Genomic DNA, 25912 nt, shown 5'->3' with positions numbered 1-25912 from the left:
GACATGGCGTACAAATAGCTCTGCATGGGGGGATGGAATAGAAAGTGAAAACCGAAACGAGAAACATGTTTATGACTTCGATTGGAGTGTGCATTGACACGTTATATTTCCGAAGAAAGATTTTTTTTACTTGAATCAGCGCGTATACGGTTTCCATGTTAACTATTCTAGGGCATGATGCTGGAAAACCCCAAGATGCTTATTTTTTTTTTCTAACACCAGAGCTAACTAGCAGAATTAACATGTAAAGAGCGAACAGAATGAAGTTTGTTTCTTTTTTTATCCTGTACAAGAACTGTAGTGTGTTGTATATTATCATAGTATATTATTCGTTTCGGTCAACCATGTCTGTAGTCTCCACTCTAAGCTAAACCTCAATAAACAACGTACACGGTTCCGGTCTTACGGTTTGTTAGCTCTGATCGATACTTACCGTTCATCCGTATCTTAGCCGAATTGCTTGTGACAACCTGCCTCGTGAGTTTATGCATCGTCCGACACCGGTAGGATGGGTAGCGATCGTTATACTCTAAATTGTGTATCAGCAGCTCTCCCGTCGGTAGCAGGTGGTACTTGCCATCTGTCGGTGGAGAAGAAACGAAACAAATAAACTTACACTTTAAAACAACACTTTACCGGGCAGCCGGTTTATCTTACCTCCTTGCAGCGACGGATAAATGTAAAACGCCGGCTCCTGCACCCAGGAGACAACCCGTACTAACTCCTTAACAAAATTAGGCACTACACAACGCAGGATCGCGGTACAGCCGCGGGAAGCTGCCAACACCTCAACGTCAACTTTGTATGCTTGAGCAACCACTGAAAGGTGCGGAAAAATGTAGGAAATAAATTAATTACTTCAATGCAACCAATCTCAGAAACAGTAAAAGTGATATTTTATCATATTTTTTAATAATGTTACAATAGTTTTGTACAGATATCGCATCAACCTTTGCAGTTATCGCATCAACTTCACCGAACGCATTTGAAAACTACAAAAAAATTGAAGTGACAAGTTTTAGAAGATTTTGGATCCTGCGGGAAATAACAACAGAACGTGTTCAGGAGTACATCACGAGAATCAGGAATTGGCTACATTAATATGAAGCAGCGATGGTTTTGCCCTAATCCTTCAGAGAACCAATCAACTTTTCGAATGTTTTGCGAATAATAAAGGTTTAGAAACCCTCATTTTATTGTATTGGAGCAATTTTCTAGGTCTTCTTGGCTGTCATAAAAGCAAGTAAAATTCGATCCCGTCTCGTCCACGTGACAAGTACTCTTCATGTTTCCCAGCAAACACAAGAGCAAAATGCCTACAGGACTTTTGGAACCCTTTTCGCTCTGCACGGTTAGGCACGGGCTGACAAACCCAATCATATTACGAAAAATAAAACGGATTTTATTTCGTTACATTCGTCATAATCAATGTAACACCTGATACGTCAGTGAGTGTCTTTCTTAGAAAAGGTTTTTGGCCTAGCTATAACAACGTGTGGGCTGAGACGTTTGTGAGGTGTATCTTTTTCATTCGTTTGACCCCTGAGGGTGATATGATTGGGTTTGTGAAAACTTTTTTACTGTTGATCCTTCCATTACAAGGCTAATGTAAAGGATTCCTTTTTCCATCATGTTCGTTAGATGTTTGCAAATAATGAAATTGTATAGATTACTATAGGTGTTACTGTACAGTTTTTTTACTTCCAATATCGTGTGTGTTGTGAATGCAACACGCAATCTAAAAAAAAACAATGTTGCATTCATTTTAGCTGTTTTTAAAACCCTCATAATTAAAATGTGTTTTATCAACGTGTAGATAAAAACTAACATTAGATGAATGATCCAGGATAATTATTACGATCATTATTTAATATGTAATGAATGAAACTTGCTGCGATTTTTAGCTTATTCACTCACAGTGGACATTTGAAGAAGAATTAAATCAATTTTATATAAGATTTACTATTTCTCTTCATTTTATTAATAGCCTATTGCTAGCTCGTAAAAATACTCTTAAACAAATTCATAATTATGCAGTTGCAATAAAGTTATATGTCATTGTGATTGAAAAATACAGTGATACTGTAAATTTCGTGCAAATTTCTTACGTTCCCCTGGGTAATTTTATTTCATTTCTTTGTTTTTTTTTTATCAACTATCATTCTTTTATTCCACCCAAATCTGCAATGCAGCAGAACTTGCTTCTGTTGACGAAGCTGTATCGTTTCAATGTTATTTTCAGCTAAGACGAAAATGAAAGAAATCTACTCTGACAAAAAGAACGCAAGATGTGCTATAGGAAAAGTAGAGGGAAGTGATAGTAGGGAGGGGGAGGGGGAGAAAGATCCAACCCTAAAGAAAGTCTTTTCCTGGCTGGAAAAGCGAAGTACACCGAGCGAGTAATTAAACCTGTGCGGCGCGTGCCTTTCCCCGCGTTCTGCGCAGACGGGTGGACAAGTGGAAGTAAAAAGACCTCACCTAGCAGGGATGAAAAGACCCAACAGTTGAAGGGAACGAACTGTTTCAGCAATGGTTTTAGCGATGCTTAGCCCAGGCTACGAAGTAATTAGCGAGAGCGAAGCACTAGTGCCCGTTGACGCTGGTCGTTATGCTTCGCGCGCTTGCTGCCCAACACTGCTCACTGTGTGAACCCGTCAGCGTGTGCCGGGACGCGCCAAATAAAGGCTGGCTTGTAGACATTCACAGGCACAACCAGCCATGGCAAAATGGCGGGAAACGAGCAAAACCAAAAATGGCACCGAGAAGGCAAAAAGTTTCCACAAAAAGGTGAAATACAAAAAAAAAGGGGAAAAGAAAAACGAACGCGTGGGCAATGGCTCCCGTCCATTTTGTTGTGCTTTTGGCACCCCTTCCAACCCCCCATTCTGCTCCCTTCCCCACACTAGGGTGGGGAGAGTGCAATAGCCATGGCAAAACAAAATTCATTCGTTTGAACGACCGGAACAGGGCGCCAACCGGTGATTCCGGTGAAGCCCGACCGGTGTTGGTTCATTAGATGACTTCTCGTGACGTGTTTCCGACCGGTTAGATTTTTCTTTTCTCAACCGTATGCCATCGTAATCAGCGGGGAGAAGCCCAGGTCCAGAGGTGTGGAATAGTGTTGTTGCTGTTACCTTTTTTTTACATTCAACCTTGTTTTCGCTCTGGATAGCTTTTTTCAATTTCATCTAGTTATTTTGCTTGGGCGATTTGCCTGTGGTTTTGACCACACAGGCACCATTTTTTAAATTATTTTTGTTGTTGTTGTTGTTGCTGGGTTTAATTACAACTATTCAACACTGACGCACACAAAAAACTTTCATTGCGACAAGTGTTATTCATTGACATAGCAGGAGATTTTAACACTCACTTTTTCTTGAAATATGAAAATGGCAGTAGTTTTCATCTAGTAAAATATGCAATCAAAATCATAACCAACTTGCCAAGGTTTACAAAGTGCTCTAAAACTCAACATATTTAAGAATGAAAAACTAAAATCATCGGTGCATAACTGTATAACTTACATAATCGTAGAGCAATATCAAACTAAAAAAAACTCAAAATTTGTTCATTCCACGGCTGCATCGTCAAACTGAATACGGGTCAAAGTTCATTTGTATTATGTGCCGAGATGTTGTTGGTCAGAGTTTTCCCTACGCAACAGGATTTTGAAATTAGTGTTTTGGCCCTTTTTTTGTTTTCGTGTTAATGTTTGTTTCAACGTTTTCTGTTGGCTCCTGTGTTGTTTCTTTTATTTTTAGTTTTAATGATTTTTTAACGTTTGCCTAAAAAGCGTACCTGCGCCGTGTAACTCTCTGATACAGCGGTGGATGTTTTTTTTTCCTCGTTTTTGCATCTGCATCTAACAATCCGTGCAGTAGATGCTTTAGGAATTCAATTACGCTGAGCTGGTACGATCCTTGGTCGTTTGGAGCCTTTCTGCCGAACATGCACATGCCCACCATTCTGCTGCTGCTGTTTTTAGTCCAGCACTGGAAAAAGCAAACCAAAGGAACATTCCCTCTAAGCTAGCAGCGATGAGGTGAGACAGAGCGTAAAAGTGGCAGGGGAGTGAAATTCCCGTTCGACTTTATTTTCCTCCAGTGCCAGACATTTTTTAGCGCTTAATCCGTTCAGCAGCCAACCATTTCATCAATTTACTCCGTCCCGATTCATTATCCAATTATGCAAAATTCTTACAAGGCAGTGGTATGGTAGAGACGAACAAGGGGGATAAAACGGGATTTTCCCTCCATGGACGCGGTAACACGGTCTGAAGCTCGTTTGCATGCTACAAACCAGTCAAATGACATCCTGCTAAACTGAACTCGGGAGCAAAGGAACGCTTTAGCAGGCATCAATAAAGCCAGTTCGGACTCCGAAATCATACGCCTTCGTGTGTGGAGCAAGCAGCGAACTGTAATTTCGTTGCAAACGAATTACTCCCGTTGGTGGAAGTTTTGCGATGCAAAAAGCTCAGCTGGAGCCGGTGTATGAAGTTGCCCAATTTACTGTTTGTGTTTCTGTAGCCTGAAATAAGGATCGTAAACTTTCCCAGCACTTAAAAAAAATTATATGAACATTTTAGCAACAAATAACACTAACGATATGTGATAGATGAATTAAAATTGACGGTTCGGCTTGTTTTTGATACATGAAAAAATTGTAAGTAAAATACTTTTTAACAAAAAGCTCTTTTCTAATCCTTTAATTTAATCATCTTAATATTGATAGCTAAATTAACGCATGTTAAAATATTAGATTTCATTATTTTAATCGAATATGAAACTGTTACAAAAGAACAAGTTTCTAGTGTGTTGTAGTGCTCACAAACATCTAGCATAATGAAAAACTTAGAAAATTCATGTGTTGATTTGTTGTATGCTGATCAACTAAACCAGGTTATTTTTATTGTTTTCGTCAACAAACAATTTTGATTATAATTTATTTGACTCAACCGAAGTATACGACCAAACCACATACCGCATACTGTAAATAAAGTTTCAAATAATTTCGAATCCCTTTTCCGTTTCATATCAGTTAGTAGCATTCAATGAAAATTATTTTTATTTAAAAATGAAATATGGCATTTCAATATGCATAGCCATAGAAATGAAGTTTTCTCGTATTTCAGAATCGTGACGAGTGTATTTTTTCTTTCTATGGTGTGCTTCGAATTCCGTTGGGTAAAGTGTGATGATTCAAATTCTTTAAACCATCGCTCTACGATGGTTTCGATGGGTCAACAAATATAGCCAATGCTCGGGGCCATGCTCACGTCACGTTCCTGTCAAGTCACGCTATCCGTCACACCGCTTACGCCTCGAAGATATCGCGAGTGTTGGCGTAGCAGACACTGGGATGGCAAAACTTCTCACGATGCTACGGCACGAACGGAATCAACCATTACGGTATCGAAAGAACTCTCCGATTTAGCGGATAACAAGGGGAGAAGGGTGGATCCGCAACACGAAACAACACAAACAACGGCGCATTGCATAGCACGGAGTGTCCTCATACTATTCCCGTCTTCGAGTCTTGTCGATTCAATCTCTTGCCCGTAGGGGGCGGGTAAGTGGTGGAGAAAGGTTCCAAGATTAAGAGAGTAAAAATTCCGGAATTAATTCCAATCACGTAGCACGAGATTTTCTCGTTTATAATGTGATTGAGAGCGTGTTCGAGCGGAACCGGAAAAGTTGCCCGTCTCCGGTTGCTCCTGCAATCGTCGGTTGCGTTTCATTTTCGGTACGTGTGAGTGTGAGGCTTTGTGTTCGTAGATGCGTTTCATGAAGCGCTTTGCCATTGGTTTGCGTGCTTGTGGATTCGTCGTTTGGCGGAAATTGAACCGCCGAGGTACGGATCAAGCTGGCGATGAACTTACCTGCTCGGACCTGCACATCGCGTGAGATGACCCGTCCGACCGTGTTCGACGCTACGCATCGATAGATTGTACTATGGATGTCTTGCCGGTAGGCAGTGGCAGGAAAACGGCAGCAGTACTAGTGTCCCGTTCCGCAGAACTCGCCGAACACCTCCGACATCACCGACGGATGTCCCATCCACCGATAGCCAGTCGATAGAGGGCTGTGGACTTCCTGAGGCAGAACAGTCCAGCCAGCCACCGGAAGAGTTGGAGAACTCGAGGCGCGACGGTGGTTCCATCACAAATGACGGCCCCCGAAGATGAGAATCGAAAGCCGCTGTCAGTTCTGAAAAGAGAGCAGAAGCAAAAAATAAAGTCAGTCTAGATAAGATATGTAACGAAAACCTTAGGAACAAAATACATTATAATTGTTTCGTAGCGCGGAAAAATTATTCTAAAACATGCTTGCTCTGAAGATACGTGCAGATGCCTTGAGAGTTGTATGACCTCAGTTGATGTGGATTTTTAAAGCACTAATCACTCAAATTCACCTTCCCACATGCGAAATCCCATCCAGCCACTTGAAAGCGACAGCACTGGCTTCTAATTTCGTGTAAATAAGTCTAATCGGTAAAACTAATTAAAAGTCAACAATCACAGTCGTCTGATGTTTTGCTCCCAGCCAAGATAATTAAGTCTTGTTTGTGTGTTTCAAACTCCTCACCGGGAAAGGTTTCAGGTATAGGCAGCGATCATGAGAATCACCATTCACGTGAGTGCTGTTGTCATTTCCTGGCTGAAACGGAAACGGATGCTCTATGCATTGCAGCTTGTGAAACACAATCTCTTAGGCCTACAATTCTAGACGATGGTTGAGATTTACACAATACAGTACTGAAGAAATGAAAGTGTGCAGGGGGAGGGGAGTGGAGGGCAGACATGTATTTCAGAGTGACATATTCGACGACGTAATGCATAATGGGTTAAAATTTACACCGGTGAATACTAACTGCTCGTTAACTCAATGTAAATTTGAAATGGTTTGCGAGAGTAAATGTACATAAACAACAAGTTAGGGTTTACAAATATGGAAAATGAGAACTGGTTGATATTTGATATGCAATAACTGTGAGATAATAATTACCACTGCATGCATTTAACCTTGTTCAATTAAAATTTTGCTCTCAGGTTATTTTATCTTTTTGGGTGTTAGAATTGAGCATTATATATTGAGGAAACACATTACGATCTCTTTGATTCTTTTTTGTAGCTTGTAGTTAATAACATCGACAATCTACCTTTTCGTTAGAATGTACACATAACAATGTACAATAATGACTTAAACCACGTGTTGTTATATGTTCTCATTTTTACAGTTTCATATAGTTCATATATGAATAGCATAGCTGCTTTATAATTTAATGTCAACCTACCCTAATCAACCACCAGTCATATTCGTTGCAAGTCTTTCAAATACCATATGCTTGTACAGATCGGTAGAAATCCCCCCACAGACTACCCCCTTTTGCCGTTGTTAGACTCTGCACAAGAAACACAAGCGTTAATCTCAGTTATGTGTGCTATGGCTGGAAAATGTTGCAACATGGCACTAGTGGCATGGCATGGCACAGTGAAGAAGTGGAAGAAATGGAAGCAAAGGAGTAAAAGATTAGAGCCAGCTGGTCAATAGAGCAAACTGCCCTTCGTAATAGCAAGCCAACATTGTCCAGTTCTGGGTTGGCAGTTTGCTAAAACCCGTTCGCTCGTCCACAAGAATAGAGGCAAAAAGGGGATTGTACAACGATCATGCCAATGACGATGATGATGGTGATGGCAACGGGACAAGGGAGTATGCCGTTTCAGGATATGAATGAACGGCACTGGTTTGCAGATGGATTCGATAGCTCGATTTCCTTCTCTTTGCAGTGTTTTGCGCTTCATCCATTTGGCGGAAAATCGCTTCACTTTGCCAGCATCAATGGTCCTTGCATCTCTGGTTCTAATAATAAAAATTACCTCCACTTCCAGCCCCTATCACCCGACTGACTAATGTACCCGGCTGTTCCAGGCTGAATTGGTCTAGTTTTCTTCCATTCGGTACCGGCATATAATGTACGAACGCCCGCTTCAGCGAACACCCCGGATGGAGAACACAATTTCACCCATATTTTGCAAACGTTTTGATCAGCCGTACACGATGGGAAATTGGAGCGGCATAAGCGGCCTATTTCTACATCGATATTCAATGATTGCCCGCCTTTCAGAATATGCAAAGCAGGATAGGATATCAACCTCGATTTCTACTCAGCATCGAACACGACTAGACTAGAGTTTACCTCACGGGGCAAAATACAATTTTTCTTGTGCTATCTCAATTTTCAAAAAGGAAAACTTTCTGCCTGTACAAGTAGGTGTTATGGGAAAGATAATTCATGGGATCTTAAGGCATTCAGTTTTATTGACAGTGGTAATTATTTTGCAAAACATATAGTACCAAAATGGAAACGTGTTCAGCTTTATCCTAACCAAAAATATTGTTTGCAAATAAACTCGGCACACTTGGCGGCGGTTTCCCAATGGAACGTTTCTGGAGGTGCAGTTGTGCCTGTTAAGTGAATGTAAATAAATAATTAACGTAGAATTTCGTCGTTCTGTTTATTTGCATTTCGTTACAAACGGGACGCATGTGTACGGTTGAATGTGCTTGTATTGATTTTTTTTTGGTCAGAAATTTTGGAAAAAGAGTTTTTCGCAAGCATCATAGCAGAACGAAGAGATGAAGTAGGTACACGAAAGGGAATGTAAGCACAAAAGAACTTTTTTGTAGTATTTAGAGCTTTATTTCCATTTGTTTATTGTTCGTACAATACATAGCAATCAAAAGGACAAGAACATATTACCGTACAAAAAATCACAGGTTTATTACCTACCACAGGTTTAGTACCAGTTTTACATTTGTAAGTACTGTTATGAACAAATAATTTATCCTTCAACTTAGCTGGTTTGTTCTATTTTAATAATCATTATGATATTCGGCTTTTGTTATATTAAAAAGTGTTATATTTTTATGCACTACAAATCGCTCTTATATTGTAAAAAAAAAATCCAAGCTAATAGATGGATACAGTTTCATGGTTATTTTTGTGTAGTTTCACGATAACAATAATTGCTCCTTTAAATCATTCAGCCTTTTCCATTTTTATATTTTTACTGATATTAGCATAATAAGTCGTATGACAAATCTCATCACTGTAGTTGATTGATCCCATAAAAACTAGCACACCGAAACCGTTTGAACGAGACGCAAGTATCCTGAGATCATGTTTTCAATATCTAAACTTTACATCCAACAATTTACAAAAATCTGGACAATTAGCTTCAGCAACTGTTGCTTACGATTTTATGCTCGGATTTTTATTTTTAGCACTTTTTTTTTACAATACTACCAATAAATATTATTTGCCATTTCATGAGTGTTTGTTCGCAATCGTACAGGTTGCGTTTAACTGCGAGGAAGTTCTTGGTTTTTTAACTCTTATTTTGGTTTCCCTGTAGTACATAATTACAACACAATGGGAAATGGGAAATGACTTTAAATATAGAACTAAGTATGTTTGAGTAAGGACATTAAAAACCATCAATTTCAAATAAAACTTTTAAAATAGAAGCTCTGCTGAAAATGAAACTCAGACGGTCGATTCATAAAATCACACCAATTTATAAATCTTGCCTGCGCATCATTCTTAGTCAACCAGTTGGCTAGTCGGAAAAGCGTCAAGGCATGAATTAGAAAATTATGTACCCATAAAGACTGAAGATGCTCTAGTCGGGTGTCTGATTGCCAAAGTGCCCGACGGTATCTAACTGCTGTCTCGGTTGCCGAATGCATCTCTGTTCGTTTTCCTATCCGTCCCATTGAATGTTTCGTATAAGAGCAGTGCGCTGTAACGGTGTTAAGGTACTACGGAGTACATGGAATCGTTCGCTGGTGAGTTTCAATTTTGCTGCAACGATGCAGCACATGCCAAATGCAATCATATTCAAGTGTGGCAAATAGGACAGATAAGGCAAAAAGCAAAACGTAAAGCGAAGACTAGAATAACTACTCTTTTTTTTGCTTACTCCGGTAGACCCGTACCAGAACGGTTGAGCACGATCGGCATTGAGAATCGTACCGAAACGGGCTGAAACTCGCATAAGCCACTTACGAATGGAGTTGGAAATTGAAATTGAAATGGCAAAGTTTCGCGTGCGGTCTTGGGCTGCTTGGCTATGTGTGTATGTAGCCACACGTCGTTTGTGGGTTCGTCGATGATGGGCTTTGCGGGGAAAATAAGGATCTTTGATTGTGAGTAATTGTAATGTGATTAGGTTCCTTCGTCGATCTGCCGTTTTCCTTTGTGCTTGTTATATTTGTTTAAAACGATTTTGAATGTTATGCATGCGTGAAAAATGCTTATACGTACTATAGTTTCACTAAAATGTTTTTTTCAGTTATCTATATCTAAATTTAAATACTACATATTAGCCATACATACAATTTTACTCGCTAGGAAAAAAGCTTCTGTGTTTTTGTATGATAATAACAGTTTCTACATAGGCTTTTTGCTAGTCTACGATAAAAAGTGGTATGTGGATCCTTTTTGTTGGATGATGTGTGTTTTTTTGTGTTGTGTCTGTGCAGTGGCCACGGCTTGTCAGCAACTAGCATTCCATCACTTGAATGTTGTTACTCGGCGAGTAACAAATTGGTCCACTTCGTATGATGCTCATTCTAACGTTCACTTCCTATTTTCAGACTATTATTCAGACCCTGACGGTAGTCCTCCAACGCAAAAAAGCTAATGAATATCAGGATATGCTATTACGTTCATCCCATGTTGGATTTCACGACATTATGACCTCCAATAGCGTCGTATATAGCAAACACCAACCGTAGAATGGCGCGTGAATGAAGTAAAACTTTTTTAATTAATATTTTCTCTTTCATTTTTGCGTGCAAGAGGAGCTGAATAAAACGCACCCAAATAGAAATAAGAGCAAAATCGGTATTCATGAAAGTTGTGGGCAGTGTTGTTTTTTGGACCAAGTGGCGAGCACGAGTGAATTTTTCCTCATCACATGTTGATTTCGTTTTAATTCAACCCGTGAAAGAGTACAGTTATAGTGAGGAGAGCGATCGTTAGAATATAATTTTACAAATTTTAGACTTCAGGATATTCTTGGAGCTGTTTAAGCAATGGTCAATGTATTAGGCTGAACTAGAGTATTATTTAGTATGATTAAATTTTTGGCAGATAAATTGTAATATAAACAAAAGTTTATATATAATTATGAATCGTTATAATTTATTTATTTTAAACACACTTTATTATCGAACCGTACTGGGTGAAGGTTGAACGCAAAGAGGGCGATCGAGTGCACGACAGGCTACGTTATTCCTCCAGGCATAACGAGTTCGGGCAGTTCGTGAGACGCGTTCGTATTACTCTGTCAAATACTTCACAGCTTCGTCATCTTGCTTCTAGCTATTGTAATCTCTGTGCGCCCATAGTGTTACCATAATTATATGCTAATATAACGGTGTAAGGGATTGGAGATGAATGATGAAGAGATAGCTCAGATGGAGCTGTGTTAGGGCTAACTGTAAATGGATTATATAGACATCCGTGTATGGAACTATATTAATTGTGAGCCATTAAAAATCCAAACCGAACAGTCGCTACGGTTGTGATCTATATTGCAAGCGTAAATTTAACACTCTTGGTTCGGCTCCCGCATATATTTCCATAATTTAAAATCCAAAACATTGTGAAAGTCAATCCAAATAAGATGAAAGTCTTCTGCTTCTGCTTGGTCTTCTATTTTCTTTCTTTTTCTTCTTCATCTTCTATTCCTTTTTCTTTGGCGCAACAACTGTTGTGGGTGCAAGCTTGCCTGTATTACTAATACGTGGTTTGGCTATTTGTGAAATATTTTTAGTTTATCCATAGCAAGATATTCAGTCCTATGCATGCGGGGCACGGTTCATACGAGACTTGAACCTATCACGGGCATGTTGTTGAGTCGTGTCTTTTGAAAGCTGTATTACGGGACCGGCCCAACAATGATGAACTATGCAGTAAAAAGCATCATGCGACTTTAAAATGTTACTTATTTTTAATTTGATCTTCTTTAAACGTTTGATCTGTAAGTGGCCAATTCCAAAAACATTAAGTTCGCCTTTTTTCATTTATGGAACTATATTGTTCTTCTTGGAGGTATGTATAACTCGGTTGGTTCCGCTGAGTGTTACCCAATACTTACTCTAATTTTACTTTTTTATGTCGACCTTAAGAGTAATTTGAACTTAATGATCCTTCTTAAACCTGTAACCTGGGTAAGTGGAAAGATTTATCATCATCAATAGCAGATGAATATCACATATTCCTCAGACTGTCTTAGGATTCACCATTTTCTGGGTAACTTTTTTTCATGTACAAGTGTTAATTTATAGAAGTCAATATTATCTTTTTTTATAAAAGAACTTGATCATATACAACTTGATGACTATTTTACGACAATTAAAAATATCGAGTAGTAATAGAACATGAAGTAAAAAATTACAAAAAAATAGATACAAAGAAATCCTAAAAAACATGATTGACATCTTTTTTGCTTTGAAGCTTTTTGTCAACTGCAGCTTTTTATGCTTAATTGATTATATGTGCTGGAAAGCCTATCTCCTTGGTTGCCCACCTCCAGCGGGTAAGATTGAAAATTAACCCAATCTTTGTCGGTACGCTCCAAATAGCATGGGGATACCTAAGCTACATTATTCATTTCATTGTGGCCCTTGAGGTTTGCTTTAGATTTTAAATTTGGTGCAATGGTGTCAAATTTTTGCTATTTTCTTTTCCTTGAACATGCATGTGCATTTGGTTGATACCATTCCATGCTCTCAGAATGTATCCTGGTCTGAAACAAGATCGCTCTTACGGAGCAGCCAAACATCACTTTGGAAAATTGCACCAGAAAAAAACAGGATTCAAGGTGTTAAGTTTGATTGCACCTTTTATCCCATGTTTTCTGGGACGGAAAGCCTTTCAGTTTCTTTACTTCTTTTCCATCGAAGCCGAGAGAGACGCGCCACTCTCATTAGAGTCGAATAACTTTTCGATAGACCCTTTTACCGTTTGCCGTACCACTAACCCAGGATGGAAGACTTTGTGCAGCCCTTCGGCGGATAAAGTTGCTCATTAATATTTTACGGTTCATGTAGTATCCTCCCATTACGAACGGATGGATCATTCAGGTACCTGGTGGAACTCCCACCGGGTAACCTTTATCTCTACTACTGTACACTCTTGTACTTCACTCCTCTGCCTTTCGCGTCCAGTACAAAATAATGTCATTCTCGGCAGGAAAGGATTTTCATTCAAAACATTTTTCGCTCACATAGCCCCCATGGCAGTCTCGAGATTCTATTTCACTGACATAGGCCAAAAAACCTACAGCACCCTTGTGTTGCCGGCTATAGGCTGGATTGGCAGTGCGATGCGTGCGGAATGGGTGATTTGGCGTTGGTAAAGAACGACCAAAAGAGAGAGGTAAAAACGACAACAACCCGATTTCTGCGGCTTTTGGAACCGTAAGCGTTGAAGTGAAACCTGTGTGTCCTTTTTGAGTGAAATGAATCTTTCGCTTTAAGGGACACATTTTTTTTATATAAATAAAAAACAACATTTCAGTTTTTACCTTACCAGCATCGTTTTCAGCTCGACGAAATCAGTTTCTCAAGTCTACATCGAATCTGGGACACTTCGACAACAATAAATAGGGCAGGATGTTGAAAAAACGGAAACTAAATTGGATCCCGAGAATGGTAGGCTCATTCAAAATACATAATGCATCTATGTAAAATTCACTTTCATAAAAATTGTAAAATTCACAGCAAATAATACTCTTTAAGTTTTGTTCGGGACCAATGGTACAGTCGTCAACAGCTGCATGGTATCTAACTTTTTTTTTAAAGCACAAAAAGATGTTATGGTTTATTCATATAAATTTGTTGAAAGACAAGATGTTTTAAATCCTCGCTAGGTTTCCTACCGTTTTGGCGCTTACACTAGGTACATGTTACATGAGATGTATCGTTATAGTTCGTTGGAACAGAAGAACAAGCAGTACTTCGCAATATATTACAAGGCTTCTGAGCCTTGTGAATTGAGATCATTTCTCTAATGGTACCTAACAAGTCTCGAAAGCCTTTATAGGACGGCATGACCGCTTAAGTCCTTACGCCAATAAGAATAAGGATAAGAATATTAAAATTGCGTATTCAAAACATAAACATGCTACAAGGTAAATTGAAATTTACACACATTTTCAGTGACGCAGACGTTTATATTTTGTGTTTACTGCATTTTATCCGTATCTGTTTTGGAATAGACTGCACCAGGTTTATTTCAGGAGTTCAGTGTGGCACTGCACTGTGTCTCTTATTATAACAATAGTTATGGTCAAATGATTACAAATGTGGATGTAAAGGTTTGCTAGGCAGAATATTATTTTTCCAAGTTCGAAGTTATACCTTGTGTAGCTGATCGATTTGGCTATTAGAAGCTGTACATGACCGCTTAATCCGCAACCATCGTTTACAAGAAGCATGAGCTCATCACACTGATAACAGTCGAGTGGTGCAATTGCGGTAGTAGCAAAGCATCTGTCTGCGGTATGAATCATTAAGGATCCATTTCGGAAATTAAAATCGAGCACAACCCCCTTGGCGGTACCATTTGATCTCTGCAGAGAAGCAACGCAAACGCCAACGAAATGTTAAATTCACCGCTTTTCAAAGCTGAAACGAATTCTCTGTCCGTGGTGCAATATTTTTAACCCGACTCTCGTTTCTATCTTAGGGGAAAAGTTGTTTGGGGAAATCAACACCAGCGTCCCATCGACACTGTTGCGCCATATAGGTAAAAAGAGCAAATGTACAAAAACGGCAATAGCAATGGGAAAATAGGAAACTCCAAACACCAAAAACCGAGCCGAGTGTAAATGAGCCGTTCTCTCGACACATCAACACCGTTTGCGGTTGCTCTGGGTCGACTCCCGAGAACGTCGGGCGAAAAACCGGAAGGCGAATAAACAACGAGAGTGTGAAGCATAGAGTCATAGCCAAACATAATTACGGTGCGAAAGTTTTCCACCAAAACCCAAACTTCTTAAAAACTCATTACGGGCCAGACATACAGTCCAGGTGGTGGTGATGGTGGTTTCTGGTGGTGGAAGCTGCCAACGATGGATGGGCAGAAGTGGGGTTGTTCGTCTTTTCCACGCTCAGAAATAGTGAAAATGAACATATTGCCATCGGTTTTTCATGCTGTAGAATCTTCTCTGCCGTTGCGTTGGCAGCAGTTGGAAACGTTCCACTGGAACACGGAGCGTGTGGAATCGTTGAGAAACGTAACTCGCGTTAAGCGTTCTCGATCCGCTCTCCGAAATCCTGTGCACAGTTTGGCCGGGCTTGTTGTCTTGTTTACCGAAAGCATTTAGCTGGGGAATTAATCTTTCCACCGACTAGAAACAACAAATCCTTCCCTACCCTTTGTTCGCGGGGAAATGTTGCCCACGCCATTCTTCAATCTCTTTGGAACCGGCACAACTGACACGTTGTGGAATTTGCAGTATCCGCCGGTGAGACGCTCTCATTCACCGGATGGCTACGAGTAATTCACTCAGACGGTGTGAAATGGTAAGATGACGGTAGCGCATCACCTTTAGCGTAGCGGATAGACGGTGTGCGCTTGTGTGCGGTCCAAAAGAACAGCGACTCGACAGTGCTAAGAAACAGCCGAATTACTTTGCATAGAAGGTACGTCGTTACTTCATGCTACGTCAGGGCGCGAATGTCGCCTTTTTCGCTTTTAGGTAGGGTGAGGAAGTTGTTAGGGTAACATTGGAGGTGTTCCTGGAAAAAATAATCTCCTCCGATGAAATTACTATACCTCTTATTCATATGAATTTTGGTATAGATGGTAAAAAAGGCAAAACAATCTGCATTAAATGTTCTGTTTTAGATGACTTCCACATCCCCATCGGAATTCATCGGAAATTGTTTGTACATGTGATTTGTGGGATTCATCAGTTTGTAAACACATCTTTTCATTGTATTATCTCGATACTACGTCAACAACATTACTTCTTTTTTTTGGTGACTTTGGTCCATGGAATAATTTCGTAGATGCCATCGTTATCTCATACAGCTTTCGGACCTTTCCTCTTTTTCTATTTCTCTCTCCACACCATTCGTTTGTTTCTTCGAATACTTTAACATATTTAACATTTAACATAACAATTATATTTTTAAAAGACATTTATCTGCAAACTTAGTTTATGATTGTATCTTGCATTAGTTGTATTATATAGCCTTTACATTGCAATTCAAGATGCAATACTTTAAGGATTTGATTTATTTAATTAGATACTTACAGTATATATTTATTGATTTTAAGACCCATTTCTAAAAAGACGTGTTTCTAAAACGACCTTTTTTCGTATATTTGAAATAAAACGAGCATTACTTGAAATATATATGGACTTAAATTGGGTTGTTTCTTCGATTGCTCCCTCGTACTTATAATGGTCATATGGTTCATAGAAGAAATTATTTTAAAATTTTAGAAATCTATCAGTTTAGGAGACCCTTTAGTACAAGTTCTTGTTTAATTATCATTCATAATTATAATATCCTAGTTCATTATATTATAACAGTTCTAGTAACCAATCTTCACATTTGGTTCCGTTTAGTTTAGGTTTAATTTTTCGAGTCAACTCCTGTTACTTGACCCATTCATCAAGTTCATTCAAGTCACCCATTTTTATCTGTTTTCGATTAAGAATTAAACAACTCTTCATACATACAATATATATATAAACCAAATTTTCATCAAATATAGATACTTTTTGCGTTTTATTATTCCCATTTGAACTGCTAATTGCTCATTGACATATTTATTTAAACAAAAAGACTTTGGCCACTAAATCGAAAAATACGACCGCATGTGCATAATTTTTCATAAGAATTTAAAACATATTACAGATATTTTTTTATTGACAGGGGCATTCTTTCATCAATCATTTAACTTTTCGTTGAATCCGCCATCATTCACTTTCCTCAACTAGCATGCACCACTGCTTTATGGTCGCCAGAAAGTTTTTTATTCCTCTTCTATTTAGCGTAATGTCCTACGCAATCATGCCGGCTTATACAGGCTTTCGAGACTTAATTAATTACCACACATCTGTACAGTCAATCTTTGCTACGGGGAGACGGTCCATTCTACGCTTGAACCCATGACGGGCATGTTATTGAGTCGTTCGAGTTGACGATTGTACCACGGGACCGCCCTTTTTAGTTTTTAATATCTCCAACTATGTAATTCATCAAAATGCAATAAGATAAAATAATAATTTTACATATAAATAATGAAGCAATACAATATGAGATACGCGTATAAAAAAAGGAATTTAAAAACGAGAGACGAGGAATTGAAAAGAGGAATTTTTACGTTTACGAAAAATCATACCGATTTTTCATTATCACGTCAATCTCTCGGCGTACTTTCAGCATATCGATTGTACGCGTACGATGATGTTTTGCACTTTTGTTGCACAATGTAGTTTGCTGATGTGTGTATGAGTGTTGTGATTTTTTTTAATCCTCTTTTTACTTATGTCGTTTTCTACATGCCTACGTACTTCTTGCGTTCATAGTACGAAAAGCTTTAGAAAAAAGTGAATGTGTGCATTGCAGAGCATACCAAACCAGAAAACCCATACACAGACACGCACGCTCCTTCCATATACTGCCACATTGCAACGTACTGGAGGCTACGTGCGAGTGGTGCGTTCGCACTCGCTATTTATTACCATCGTCAGCGTTGTGCAAAAAAAAAGAATAACACCAAATTTATGAATTTTTGGTTCAAACACAACCGCACAGCGCACATGTGTGCACCCATAAAGACTCGCACGTTCCGGTAACATCCAATCTGCCCGGCCTGGTCGATGAGAAAATACGCAAATCACGCCGCAGGATCAGTGAAAAGGCTGGAAGTCACACGCTCGTCGGTCTCCCGGGGGAGAATGTGCACTAGAGTGGCTGTCCGGAGTGGAAAATACTGCGCCACGAACGGCCACTGCGTACGGATGCGTACTATCTGTGTAAGCCTTTCCAATGCCTGCGTTTCGTGCGTTTGAGTGTGTGGGTCCATATCGGACCATTTGTACGGATGTGTTCGTGTGTAGCTGATAACGTAGGCTCTACATGCTTTTTAGTACCAACAGGCGCCACTAGCTGTCGCAACCAACCATCAGCTTTTGTTGCGGAGTACAAGCCTACTAAACTTTGAAGGACCTTTTGTCTGGATGACCCAATGCACCTTAGGATGAGCTGGAGGTATGCTTTGGTCGGATGTCGAATGAGGAGCTTTAGCAACCTGGCTGGAAACCTTTTCAATTCGTTAGTGACCATGTGTTGGTGCGCCGATGAACAGGATTTCACCAGTATTGTGCGTAAACAGGATGCACGCAAGGGCTCGCGCGAAACGCTCCAGCAGTACGTACGGGGTTAGCGCAACCGCAGCTCCCTTTTGATGTGTGCCCTTTGAGGGGAATCAAGGGATATTTACGATTTATCGTAACATCTACATGCACGAGTTTCGAATCGCTCTAAACAAGGAAGACGGTTTGCTGGTGACACCGTGAAGCTCCTACCCTATCCTCCATGTTTGCAGGGAAATGTTATCGACAGGCAAAGGTCAAACCCAAACGCGTGGTTTCTCATGTGTGCAGGAAAGCAGCCCAGAATCCCGATGAGGCGATTTTTAGTTCCTTTGTGGTGGCTAGGGCGTGGTAGCTTGTTTGTCTGTGTGCAAAATGCAAACTGGTATTTGTTGAGGTCAGGTTATTTTTCCCTGTTCAATTCTCCGGGCTCATTCATCAACGTACGCGTGGGTGACAATTCCACAACAACACACACATATTGTAAACTGGTGGCCTTGGTGGTTATAACTACAACCTTGCAGTGCGAGGATAGGGTAATGCATTCCCTCAGCCTCACGCACACAATTATACACTTTGGCAGGATTTTATTTTTTTTACATCATGAACCTTCAGTCACGAACAAACTAACGGGTACTCACATACACATATAGAAGAACCTGTTTGAGGAGGAAGGACCATAGGAGAAAAATCTGACATGAAATTTTCCTGTATTTTTTCACGAATAGCTGAGTGCATTCTACGCATGCAGATGCACTAGTATATGCGTGTAGCTTTTTGTAGACCTGGATTTCCAGGCTTGGATGCATTGTTTTTTATTTGTATAAATTGCACCAATACTCACATAGTTTAAAAAGAGTACTAAAACAGTTTTGCATTATTCCTACCGCCGATGAAGGAGTATTGAAATTGGTGTTGTTTTTTTTAATGCCGGTGTTGTAGCGGTAACAGAATAGCGAAAAAAAAACAAAATTGTGCCAGCCATTTAATCGGAAGCAAACAATCCTTGCACTCCCACACACGGTGGTACGATAAAACCATGATACATGAAAGAGGATGAGAGGCTTAATTTGAGCAATTTTCACGCATGTAGGTCAGTTCGATATCGGCCGTTGCTGCGCCTTATGTGCACACCTTCCTCTCTCTAGCCTGTTAAAATTCACTCGGTGGAAGCCTACATGCTGTCTCCTTTTGGCACAAGTTGTTCACTATTTCGCACGCGATTTCTATGTACGTGAACAGCACACTGCCCTATGTACAACGGCATTCACTGACGGTGGGAACGCAACGAAACCCACACCGGCTGCCATCGATGACGCTGCAGTCGAATGCATCTGCATTTTGCACTCTCCGCAAAACAACCCTGGGAGCGTATGCGTGCGTATCATCAAGTGCGTTGTATGTACGGGTGTTTTTAGTGTGTCTGTGAGGGCTTTTAGCTACCACCCACCTACGCACTAACGGATAGTGCGTACGGCTGCGTACGCAAGTGAAGCTTTCATTCTGTATGACGCACATTCGGGCAGGTTGGTCCCGAACGCAACCAGACTCGGAATGCATCGGAAGAATGGCCTTTACCTCTCCGCCACCTCTCAGAAAAGCTCCCCCTTGGGATGGACGACACGATTTAAAAAAAAATGCACTGAAAAACGTACGTATACGCATCACCAATACACATGCGGGCCCATCCCATCTACGTACGCACCACGTGATCCTTGCAGCAAACCACGGGCACACGGACGCCCCAAAACTGGAAAGCTTTCGTACCGTCAGGCTACGCCCGTATGCACCATCCGGACGGATTCAGGCGAGGGTGAAGCTTTTTACCTTTAGTTGTGTCCGGGTTTGCTGACCGCAGCATAATTGTGACATTAATATTAAATTGTTTATGAAGGTGATTCGAAACTGTATGTCTCGGACCGCAAGGGCATCGGGCAGAAGGAAAGAAAGGCGTGGCGTGGTTGTGTGATGAATTATGATTGCTTTACCGCCCATGGGACCGCGGCACGTTGGGCTTGACCGTGAAGTGCAGGTTTCCTATCGTGGCTCGGTTTTGCGCTGGTGGTTGCGCGTTTGCATGTAATCAATTTTTCATTTTAATCCTAGCAGATTTGATTATGGCTAAAAATGACAGAAAAGGTACGATCGTGTCTAAAAAGTCGAGCAGGTTACACTTCCCACGCAGTGAAGTATGTAGTATATTTGATGTACAATGTACAAAAGTGGAAATTTCTTTCAATTTGGCAACAATATTACAGCTAAAACGTGCTCTTCCCTTCAGAAAATAGTGTTGAATAATGCAAACAGTATAAAACTGTTGTAGTACAGTTTTCCATATGCTCCATAAATGCTTTTATATCAGCTTGAGTTTCTCATCGTTTAAATACTAATCAAATAGTAATTGGAAATATGTTGCCAAGCAATCAAACCTCGATTTGGCACCAGATTGATTTACAATTTAGAAGGACAAAGTACTCGATTTTTAAGCTATCACGTCGTTCTTATAAAAAAATGAACAAATGGAATTAGTGACCAAAACAATCGATTATGGTAAGAGATACAGGATCCATATGTTACACATGTTTACAGTTAGAGATATAAAGCTAAAAGATATTCAAAATTCTATAAACAAAATGTTTGATGTACGAAAATGTTAATCAATCTTGACTATTTTATTCATTTTCTTTGGAATTTTATTATGAAAAGCACCAATATTAGGATTATGCGTAAAATTGCATATTACTATTAGCAATAACACCAAGCAACATAACATTAGCTCAATCACGTCTACTTTTTGAAATTTCTTATCAAACTGCCACAGTGCGGTTCGTTTGTGCTATCACCATGTGGCCAAAATGACAACGCCTAGCAACGCTACGAGAAGAAAAACGTTGCAACCGCAAAAAAACCCATAAAACCCCGTTGGAGACGCCTCTAAATCTTCCTATTACTTAAGAGCGACAGTCCCGTACAGTCCACTTTTATTGCGTCTTCCTCCCCGGGAGCTAATAAAATACGAGCTCAGAACGGCATGCTCAGAAGGAGCTCGCAAAGCATTATTTCTCTTCCTGCTTTATGGCCCATGTGCATGATGCGGTCAGCAGCTTCCATTTTCGCACGCTGACTGCGGGAAACTGGTCAACGGGGTCGAGGTTTAAGATTTATAGGTACCTTGTTTTAATTGCACTGCACTATTCTCTTACTGGGCAATCTCTCTCTCTTCGATTTGATTGTTTTCATTTCGAAACTACATCGGTGCACTCTCCCAGTATGTGCAGGTTTAGTGTAAGCGCTCTTTCATTGGTAAACTGATTTTTCATTTCCGCACGCAAACATGAAGTGTGGCAGTGGAGCGCATATGTTAAGGAAGTTGCAACTGACTGCCATTATAAATCTAATAATTGAAATTCAAATTTCTTATCCTTTTATTAATGGTTTATTCCAATGACCATCAGTTTGGGGAGTACAACATTCATTCCAACTCGGCGCTCACAAAATAACGAAACGATTCAGGAGCTTAAGCTGATTGTACCAACAATTGAAATATAATTCGTAGTTTTCGTATACTTTAAAACATGAATTTTCCTAAGAAAAATGGATGATTGAGTTTCACTTCATTCATCATCGATTTTCTGTGGGGATTAGCCATGATCGGTTTTCTTGGACTTTATTTTTTTATTTTAAGTGAGCGCCAGGGATATCTAGTAACGAATGGCCCAATAGCGCAAAGAAAAACAAGCATTAAACAGTGTGAATCGATAAATGGGAACAGAGGAAATTGCCCTCCTGATACGCGGAGTCGCGTGTGGACTGCGGAGCTGAACAGACGTGTTTTCTGAGCGTGCGACAAATTGAGAAACGCCGACAATTGGCCTATGATAGTGTGTGTGCGCCGCGGTGCTCCGCCGTGATGGAGAGAACGAGCGGGAGAAAAGAAAATCAACAAGAACGATCGCGTTCGAACAGCCTAAATTCCAACGAATCGAAGCGTGCAAGAATGGAAACGCAAGATGCATATGATGAAACAGTAAGTACAGAAAACGATGAATTTACTCAAGTCTGGGCCAAGGGGCGTAGACAAGCGTCAAATGTCCTAATGGATGTAAACGTAGAAGCCTCTACGTCAGCCCCCACTAAACACACCAGCAAGCCTAATGCTAAACTCCCACCAATCGTGGTCAAATCTATGCCCCTTGCCTCCCTGCGCCCGGAGTTGCAATCGAGAAAATTGTACGTAGAGTACCAACTTAGCGGAATTGGCACAAAGATATTTGCCAAATCTCTAGCTGACCACCGAGCCATCATAAGCTTACTAGAAGGGAAAAAAGTGGAATTTTTCACGCACGACTTGAAAGAAGATCGTCCTTTCAAAGCAGTTATCCGCGGTCTACCGCTTATCGAAATAGACGACATAGTAGATGAACTCAAAGTCAACTACAATCTCGAAGTAACGGAGGTGTTCCGTATAAAAAGAAAAAATGAGGAAAATCAGAGCTATCATCAACAGCTCTATCTCGCTCATTTCAAGAGAGGTTCATGTTCCATGAAAAAGCTGGAAACAGTTCGCACAATACAATCCGTAATTGTGAAATGGGAATCATATCGAGGCGGGCACAAAGGTCCCACTCAATGCCTTCGCTGTCAAAACTTTGGACACGGTACCCGAAACTGTCGCATCCAACCTCGTTGTGCGGTCTGCGCCGAATCTCATCATACTGATTCCTGCAACGCAAAAAACAATGTTGATGCCACGGTAAAATGCGCAAATTGTGGTGAAAATCATCGAGCGCGTGATGTGACTTGCCCTCAACGCACAAAATACCAGCAAATACAAATACTTGCAAATCAAAAAATACGCAGAAATCATTCATCCGCTACTAAGAACAACCAGAGAGCCCCCCCACCACCACTCTCCTCCACTGAGCACTTCCCGCTTACCGGCATGCCGTCTTCTGCTCCCAGCAGTTCCGCATTCCCCCGAAAAAACACCAACACACAAGTGCCACCGGGCTTTCAATACAATCTTGCGCAACGATTGATAAACGCTCAGACGACTGTTCCCGAGCCGATCTCCACCCAACAAGAAAACCTGTATGACGCTACTACGCTAATGCAAATTTTCAAAGAAATGAGCACAAAGCTCCGTTCTTGCCGTACCAAGGCTGATCAAATCACCGTCTTAGGGGAACTTATCATTACCTATGGATAAGCTAAGAGTTGTAGTATGGAACGCACAATCTGTAAAATCCAAGGCAATACCACTAGGAGACTTCCTACAACAGCATAAAATTGATATCGCTCTCATAGTAGAAACATTTCTCAAACCTGATCTGAGCTTATACATCGAAAATTATACTATCCACAGACTCGATCGACCTGCAGAAACGAGAGGGGGTGGAGTAGCGATCGCAGTACGAAAACCCATTCAACATAAGCTACTTTCACATTACAAAACCAGCATAATTGAGGCAATTGGCATACGAGTTCAAACACAAACTGGTTCATTTAATCTAATATCAGCATATTGCCCTAAACAATGTACGATCGCTAATGAAATGGCTGCATCTTTCAAAAGGATATATTATCGCTCACGAGCACAAATGCTCGGACACTAATAGGGTCTGACCTAAATGCCAGACACGTGATTTGGGGCAATGCTCGTAATAACACTAATGGGGTTCTACTCTCCGATTTGTCGCTGCTTGGAAGGTTTACCTTCGCCTACCCAGATAGTTTCACCCACATCCCAAATCGCGGTCGCCCGAGTATAATCGACTTTTTCCTTACAAACATTACTATAAGTAAACCTAAAACTATCGATGCTCTAAATTCGGATCATTTCCCAGTACTAGCTGAAATTGATTGCTGTGCAACTATAATACCACCAATAAAACGCAAAAATTTTCAGCAAGTGGACTGGCAACGTTTTGGTGTAGTGGCTGATCTTCATATACTAACCACGGATGTGCAGTCAAGGACAGATGTTGATAATGCCATAAGAAATCTGGAACATGCTATTAAGACCGCTGAAAACGAATGCGTACCTACAGTTATAACTAAAACCAAATTAATAAAACTTGATCCAGAAACAAAGAACTTGATCACTAAAAGAAATGATCTGAGACGACGTTATCAACGATCGGGCGATATCATTCTAAAACAGCAAGCGGCGATGCTGGGCAGAATAATCTCATATAGAGTTGCTGAAATACGTAACAAGAACTTTGGTGATCATCTTGGAAAACTTGATCCACGCTCAAATGCTTTCTGGAAGATTGCTAAAGTCTGCAAGATGAAACCCAAACCAGTCCCCCCCTTTGTAATTAATGGGCAAACGCTTATATCATCTGCTGAAAAAACCGACTCACTAGCGAAACAATTCGCCATCGCACATCACATCGGTGAAAATATCAACAGCCGACATGAACCATTGGTCTCGTCCACAGTTCTTGATCTCGATCAGCCTATGGGATCCACCCCATCCGTAACCAGAACAACAGTCAATGAAATTAAATTTGCGTGTAAAAGCCTAATAAACATGAAAGCACCAGGTTTTGATTCCATATTTAACATCCTTCTTAAGCGGCTTCACACCCGCGCAATCGAACTACTGGCTAATGTGTTCACGAAATGCATGGAACTTGGCTACTTTCCGGACTGTTGGAAATGCGCTAAGGTCATACCTGTCCTTAAACCTGGAAAAGATCCGACATTACCAGAGAGCTACAGGCCCATTAGCTTGCTGGCAGCTTTAAGCAAACTCTTTGAGAGAATTATTTATTGGCGGCTAAAAGATGCAATTGAAGAGTTATGCATCCTTCCGCCTGAACAATTTGGGTTCCGATCAGGACATTCTACAATTCATCAGTTAATACGTCTACGAAACACCATAACAAATAACAAGAGAGACTCAAGATCCACGGCCGTTATCTTGTTGGATTTTTGAAAAAGCTTTTGACAATGTCTGGCATGATGGCTTGCTCTATAAAATGGTCAACATGAGGCTTCCATCTTACATTGTCAAAACTGTTCAGAGCTATCTATCGCAAAGGACTTTCCGTGTCACCTTAGGGAAACAAACCTCTGGTATTACCAGCGTCCCAGCTGGAGTCCCTCAAGGGAGCATCTTGGCTCCCATTCTATTCACAATTTATCTTTCGGACCTACCATCTCTCCCACATTTCTGCAATCTATTTCTTTTTGCGGATGACACTGCCATTGCAGTCAAAGGCAGAACCATATTAGAACTCAAAAACAGAGCACAGAAATGTATAAATATCATATTCCAATACGTTCAGGATTGGAAATTAAAGTTAAATGGTAGTAAAACACAAGCCATTATCTTTCCACACAAAATGCGGTCCACACTCCTTAGCCCAACAGGTCATATGGTTAAAATAGGAGACACTCCTATTAGATGGACAAAGACAGTAAATTACCTAGGAATAACGTTTGATCATAAGCTACTCTTTCGCGACCATGTTCGAAATTTAATAACAA

The 25912-nt window shown here is 40.4% G+C and overlaps 1 protein-coding gene across 1 annotated transcript in view; it reads right to left on the bottom strand.

Annotated features, from left to right (window-relative positions):
- The window catches only part of LOC120903605 (Down syndrome cell adhesion molecule-like protein Dscam2), an 89335-nt gene that overhangs the window by 31273 nt on the left and 32150 nt on the right, over nucleotides 1–25912 (bottom strand). Inside the window, 4 exon segments of the mRNA XM_040313134.1 lie at nucleotides 434–580; nucleotides 658–819; nucleotides 5882–5981; nucleotides 5983–6209. Of these exon segments, the coding sequence (XP_040169068.1) occupies nucleotides 434–580; nucleotides 658–819; nucleotides 5882–5981; nucleotides 5983–6209 (636 nt within the window).

Source organism: Anopheles arabiensis, chromosome 2, assembly GCF_016920715.1.
Source record: "Anopheles arabiensis isolate DONGOLA chromosome 2, AaraD3, whole genome shotgun sequence".
NCBI classification, from domain to species: Eukaryota; Metazoa; Arthropoda; class Insecta; order Diptera; family Culicidae; genus Anopheles; species Anopheles arabiensis.
This window is presented reverse-complemented; position numbering and strand designations above follow the sequence as displayed.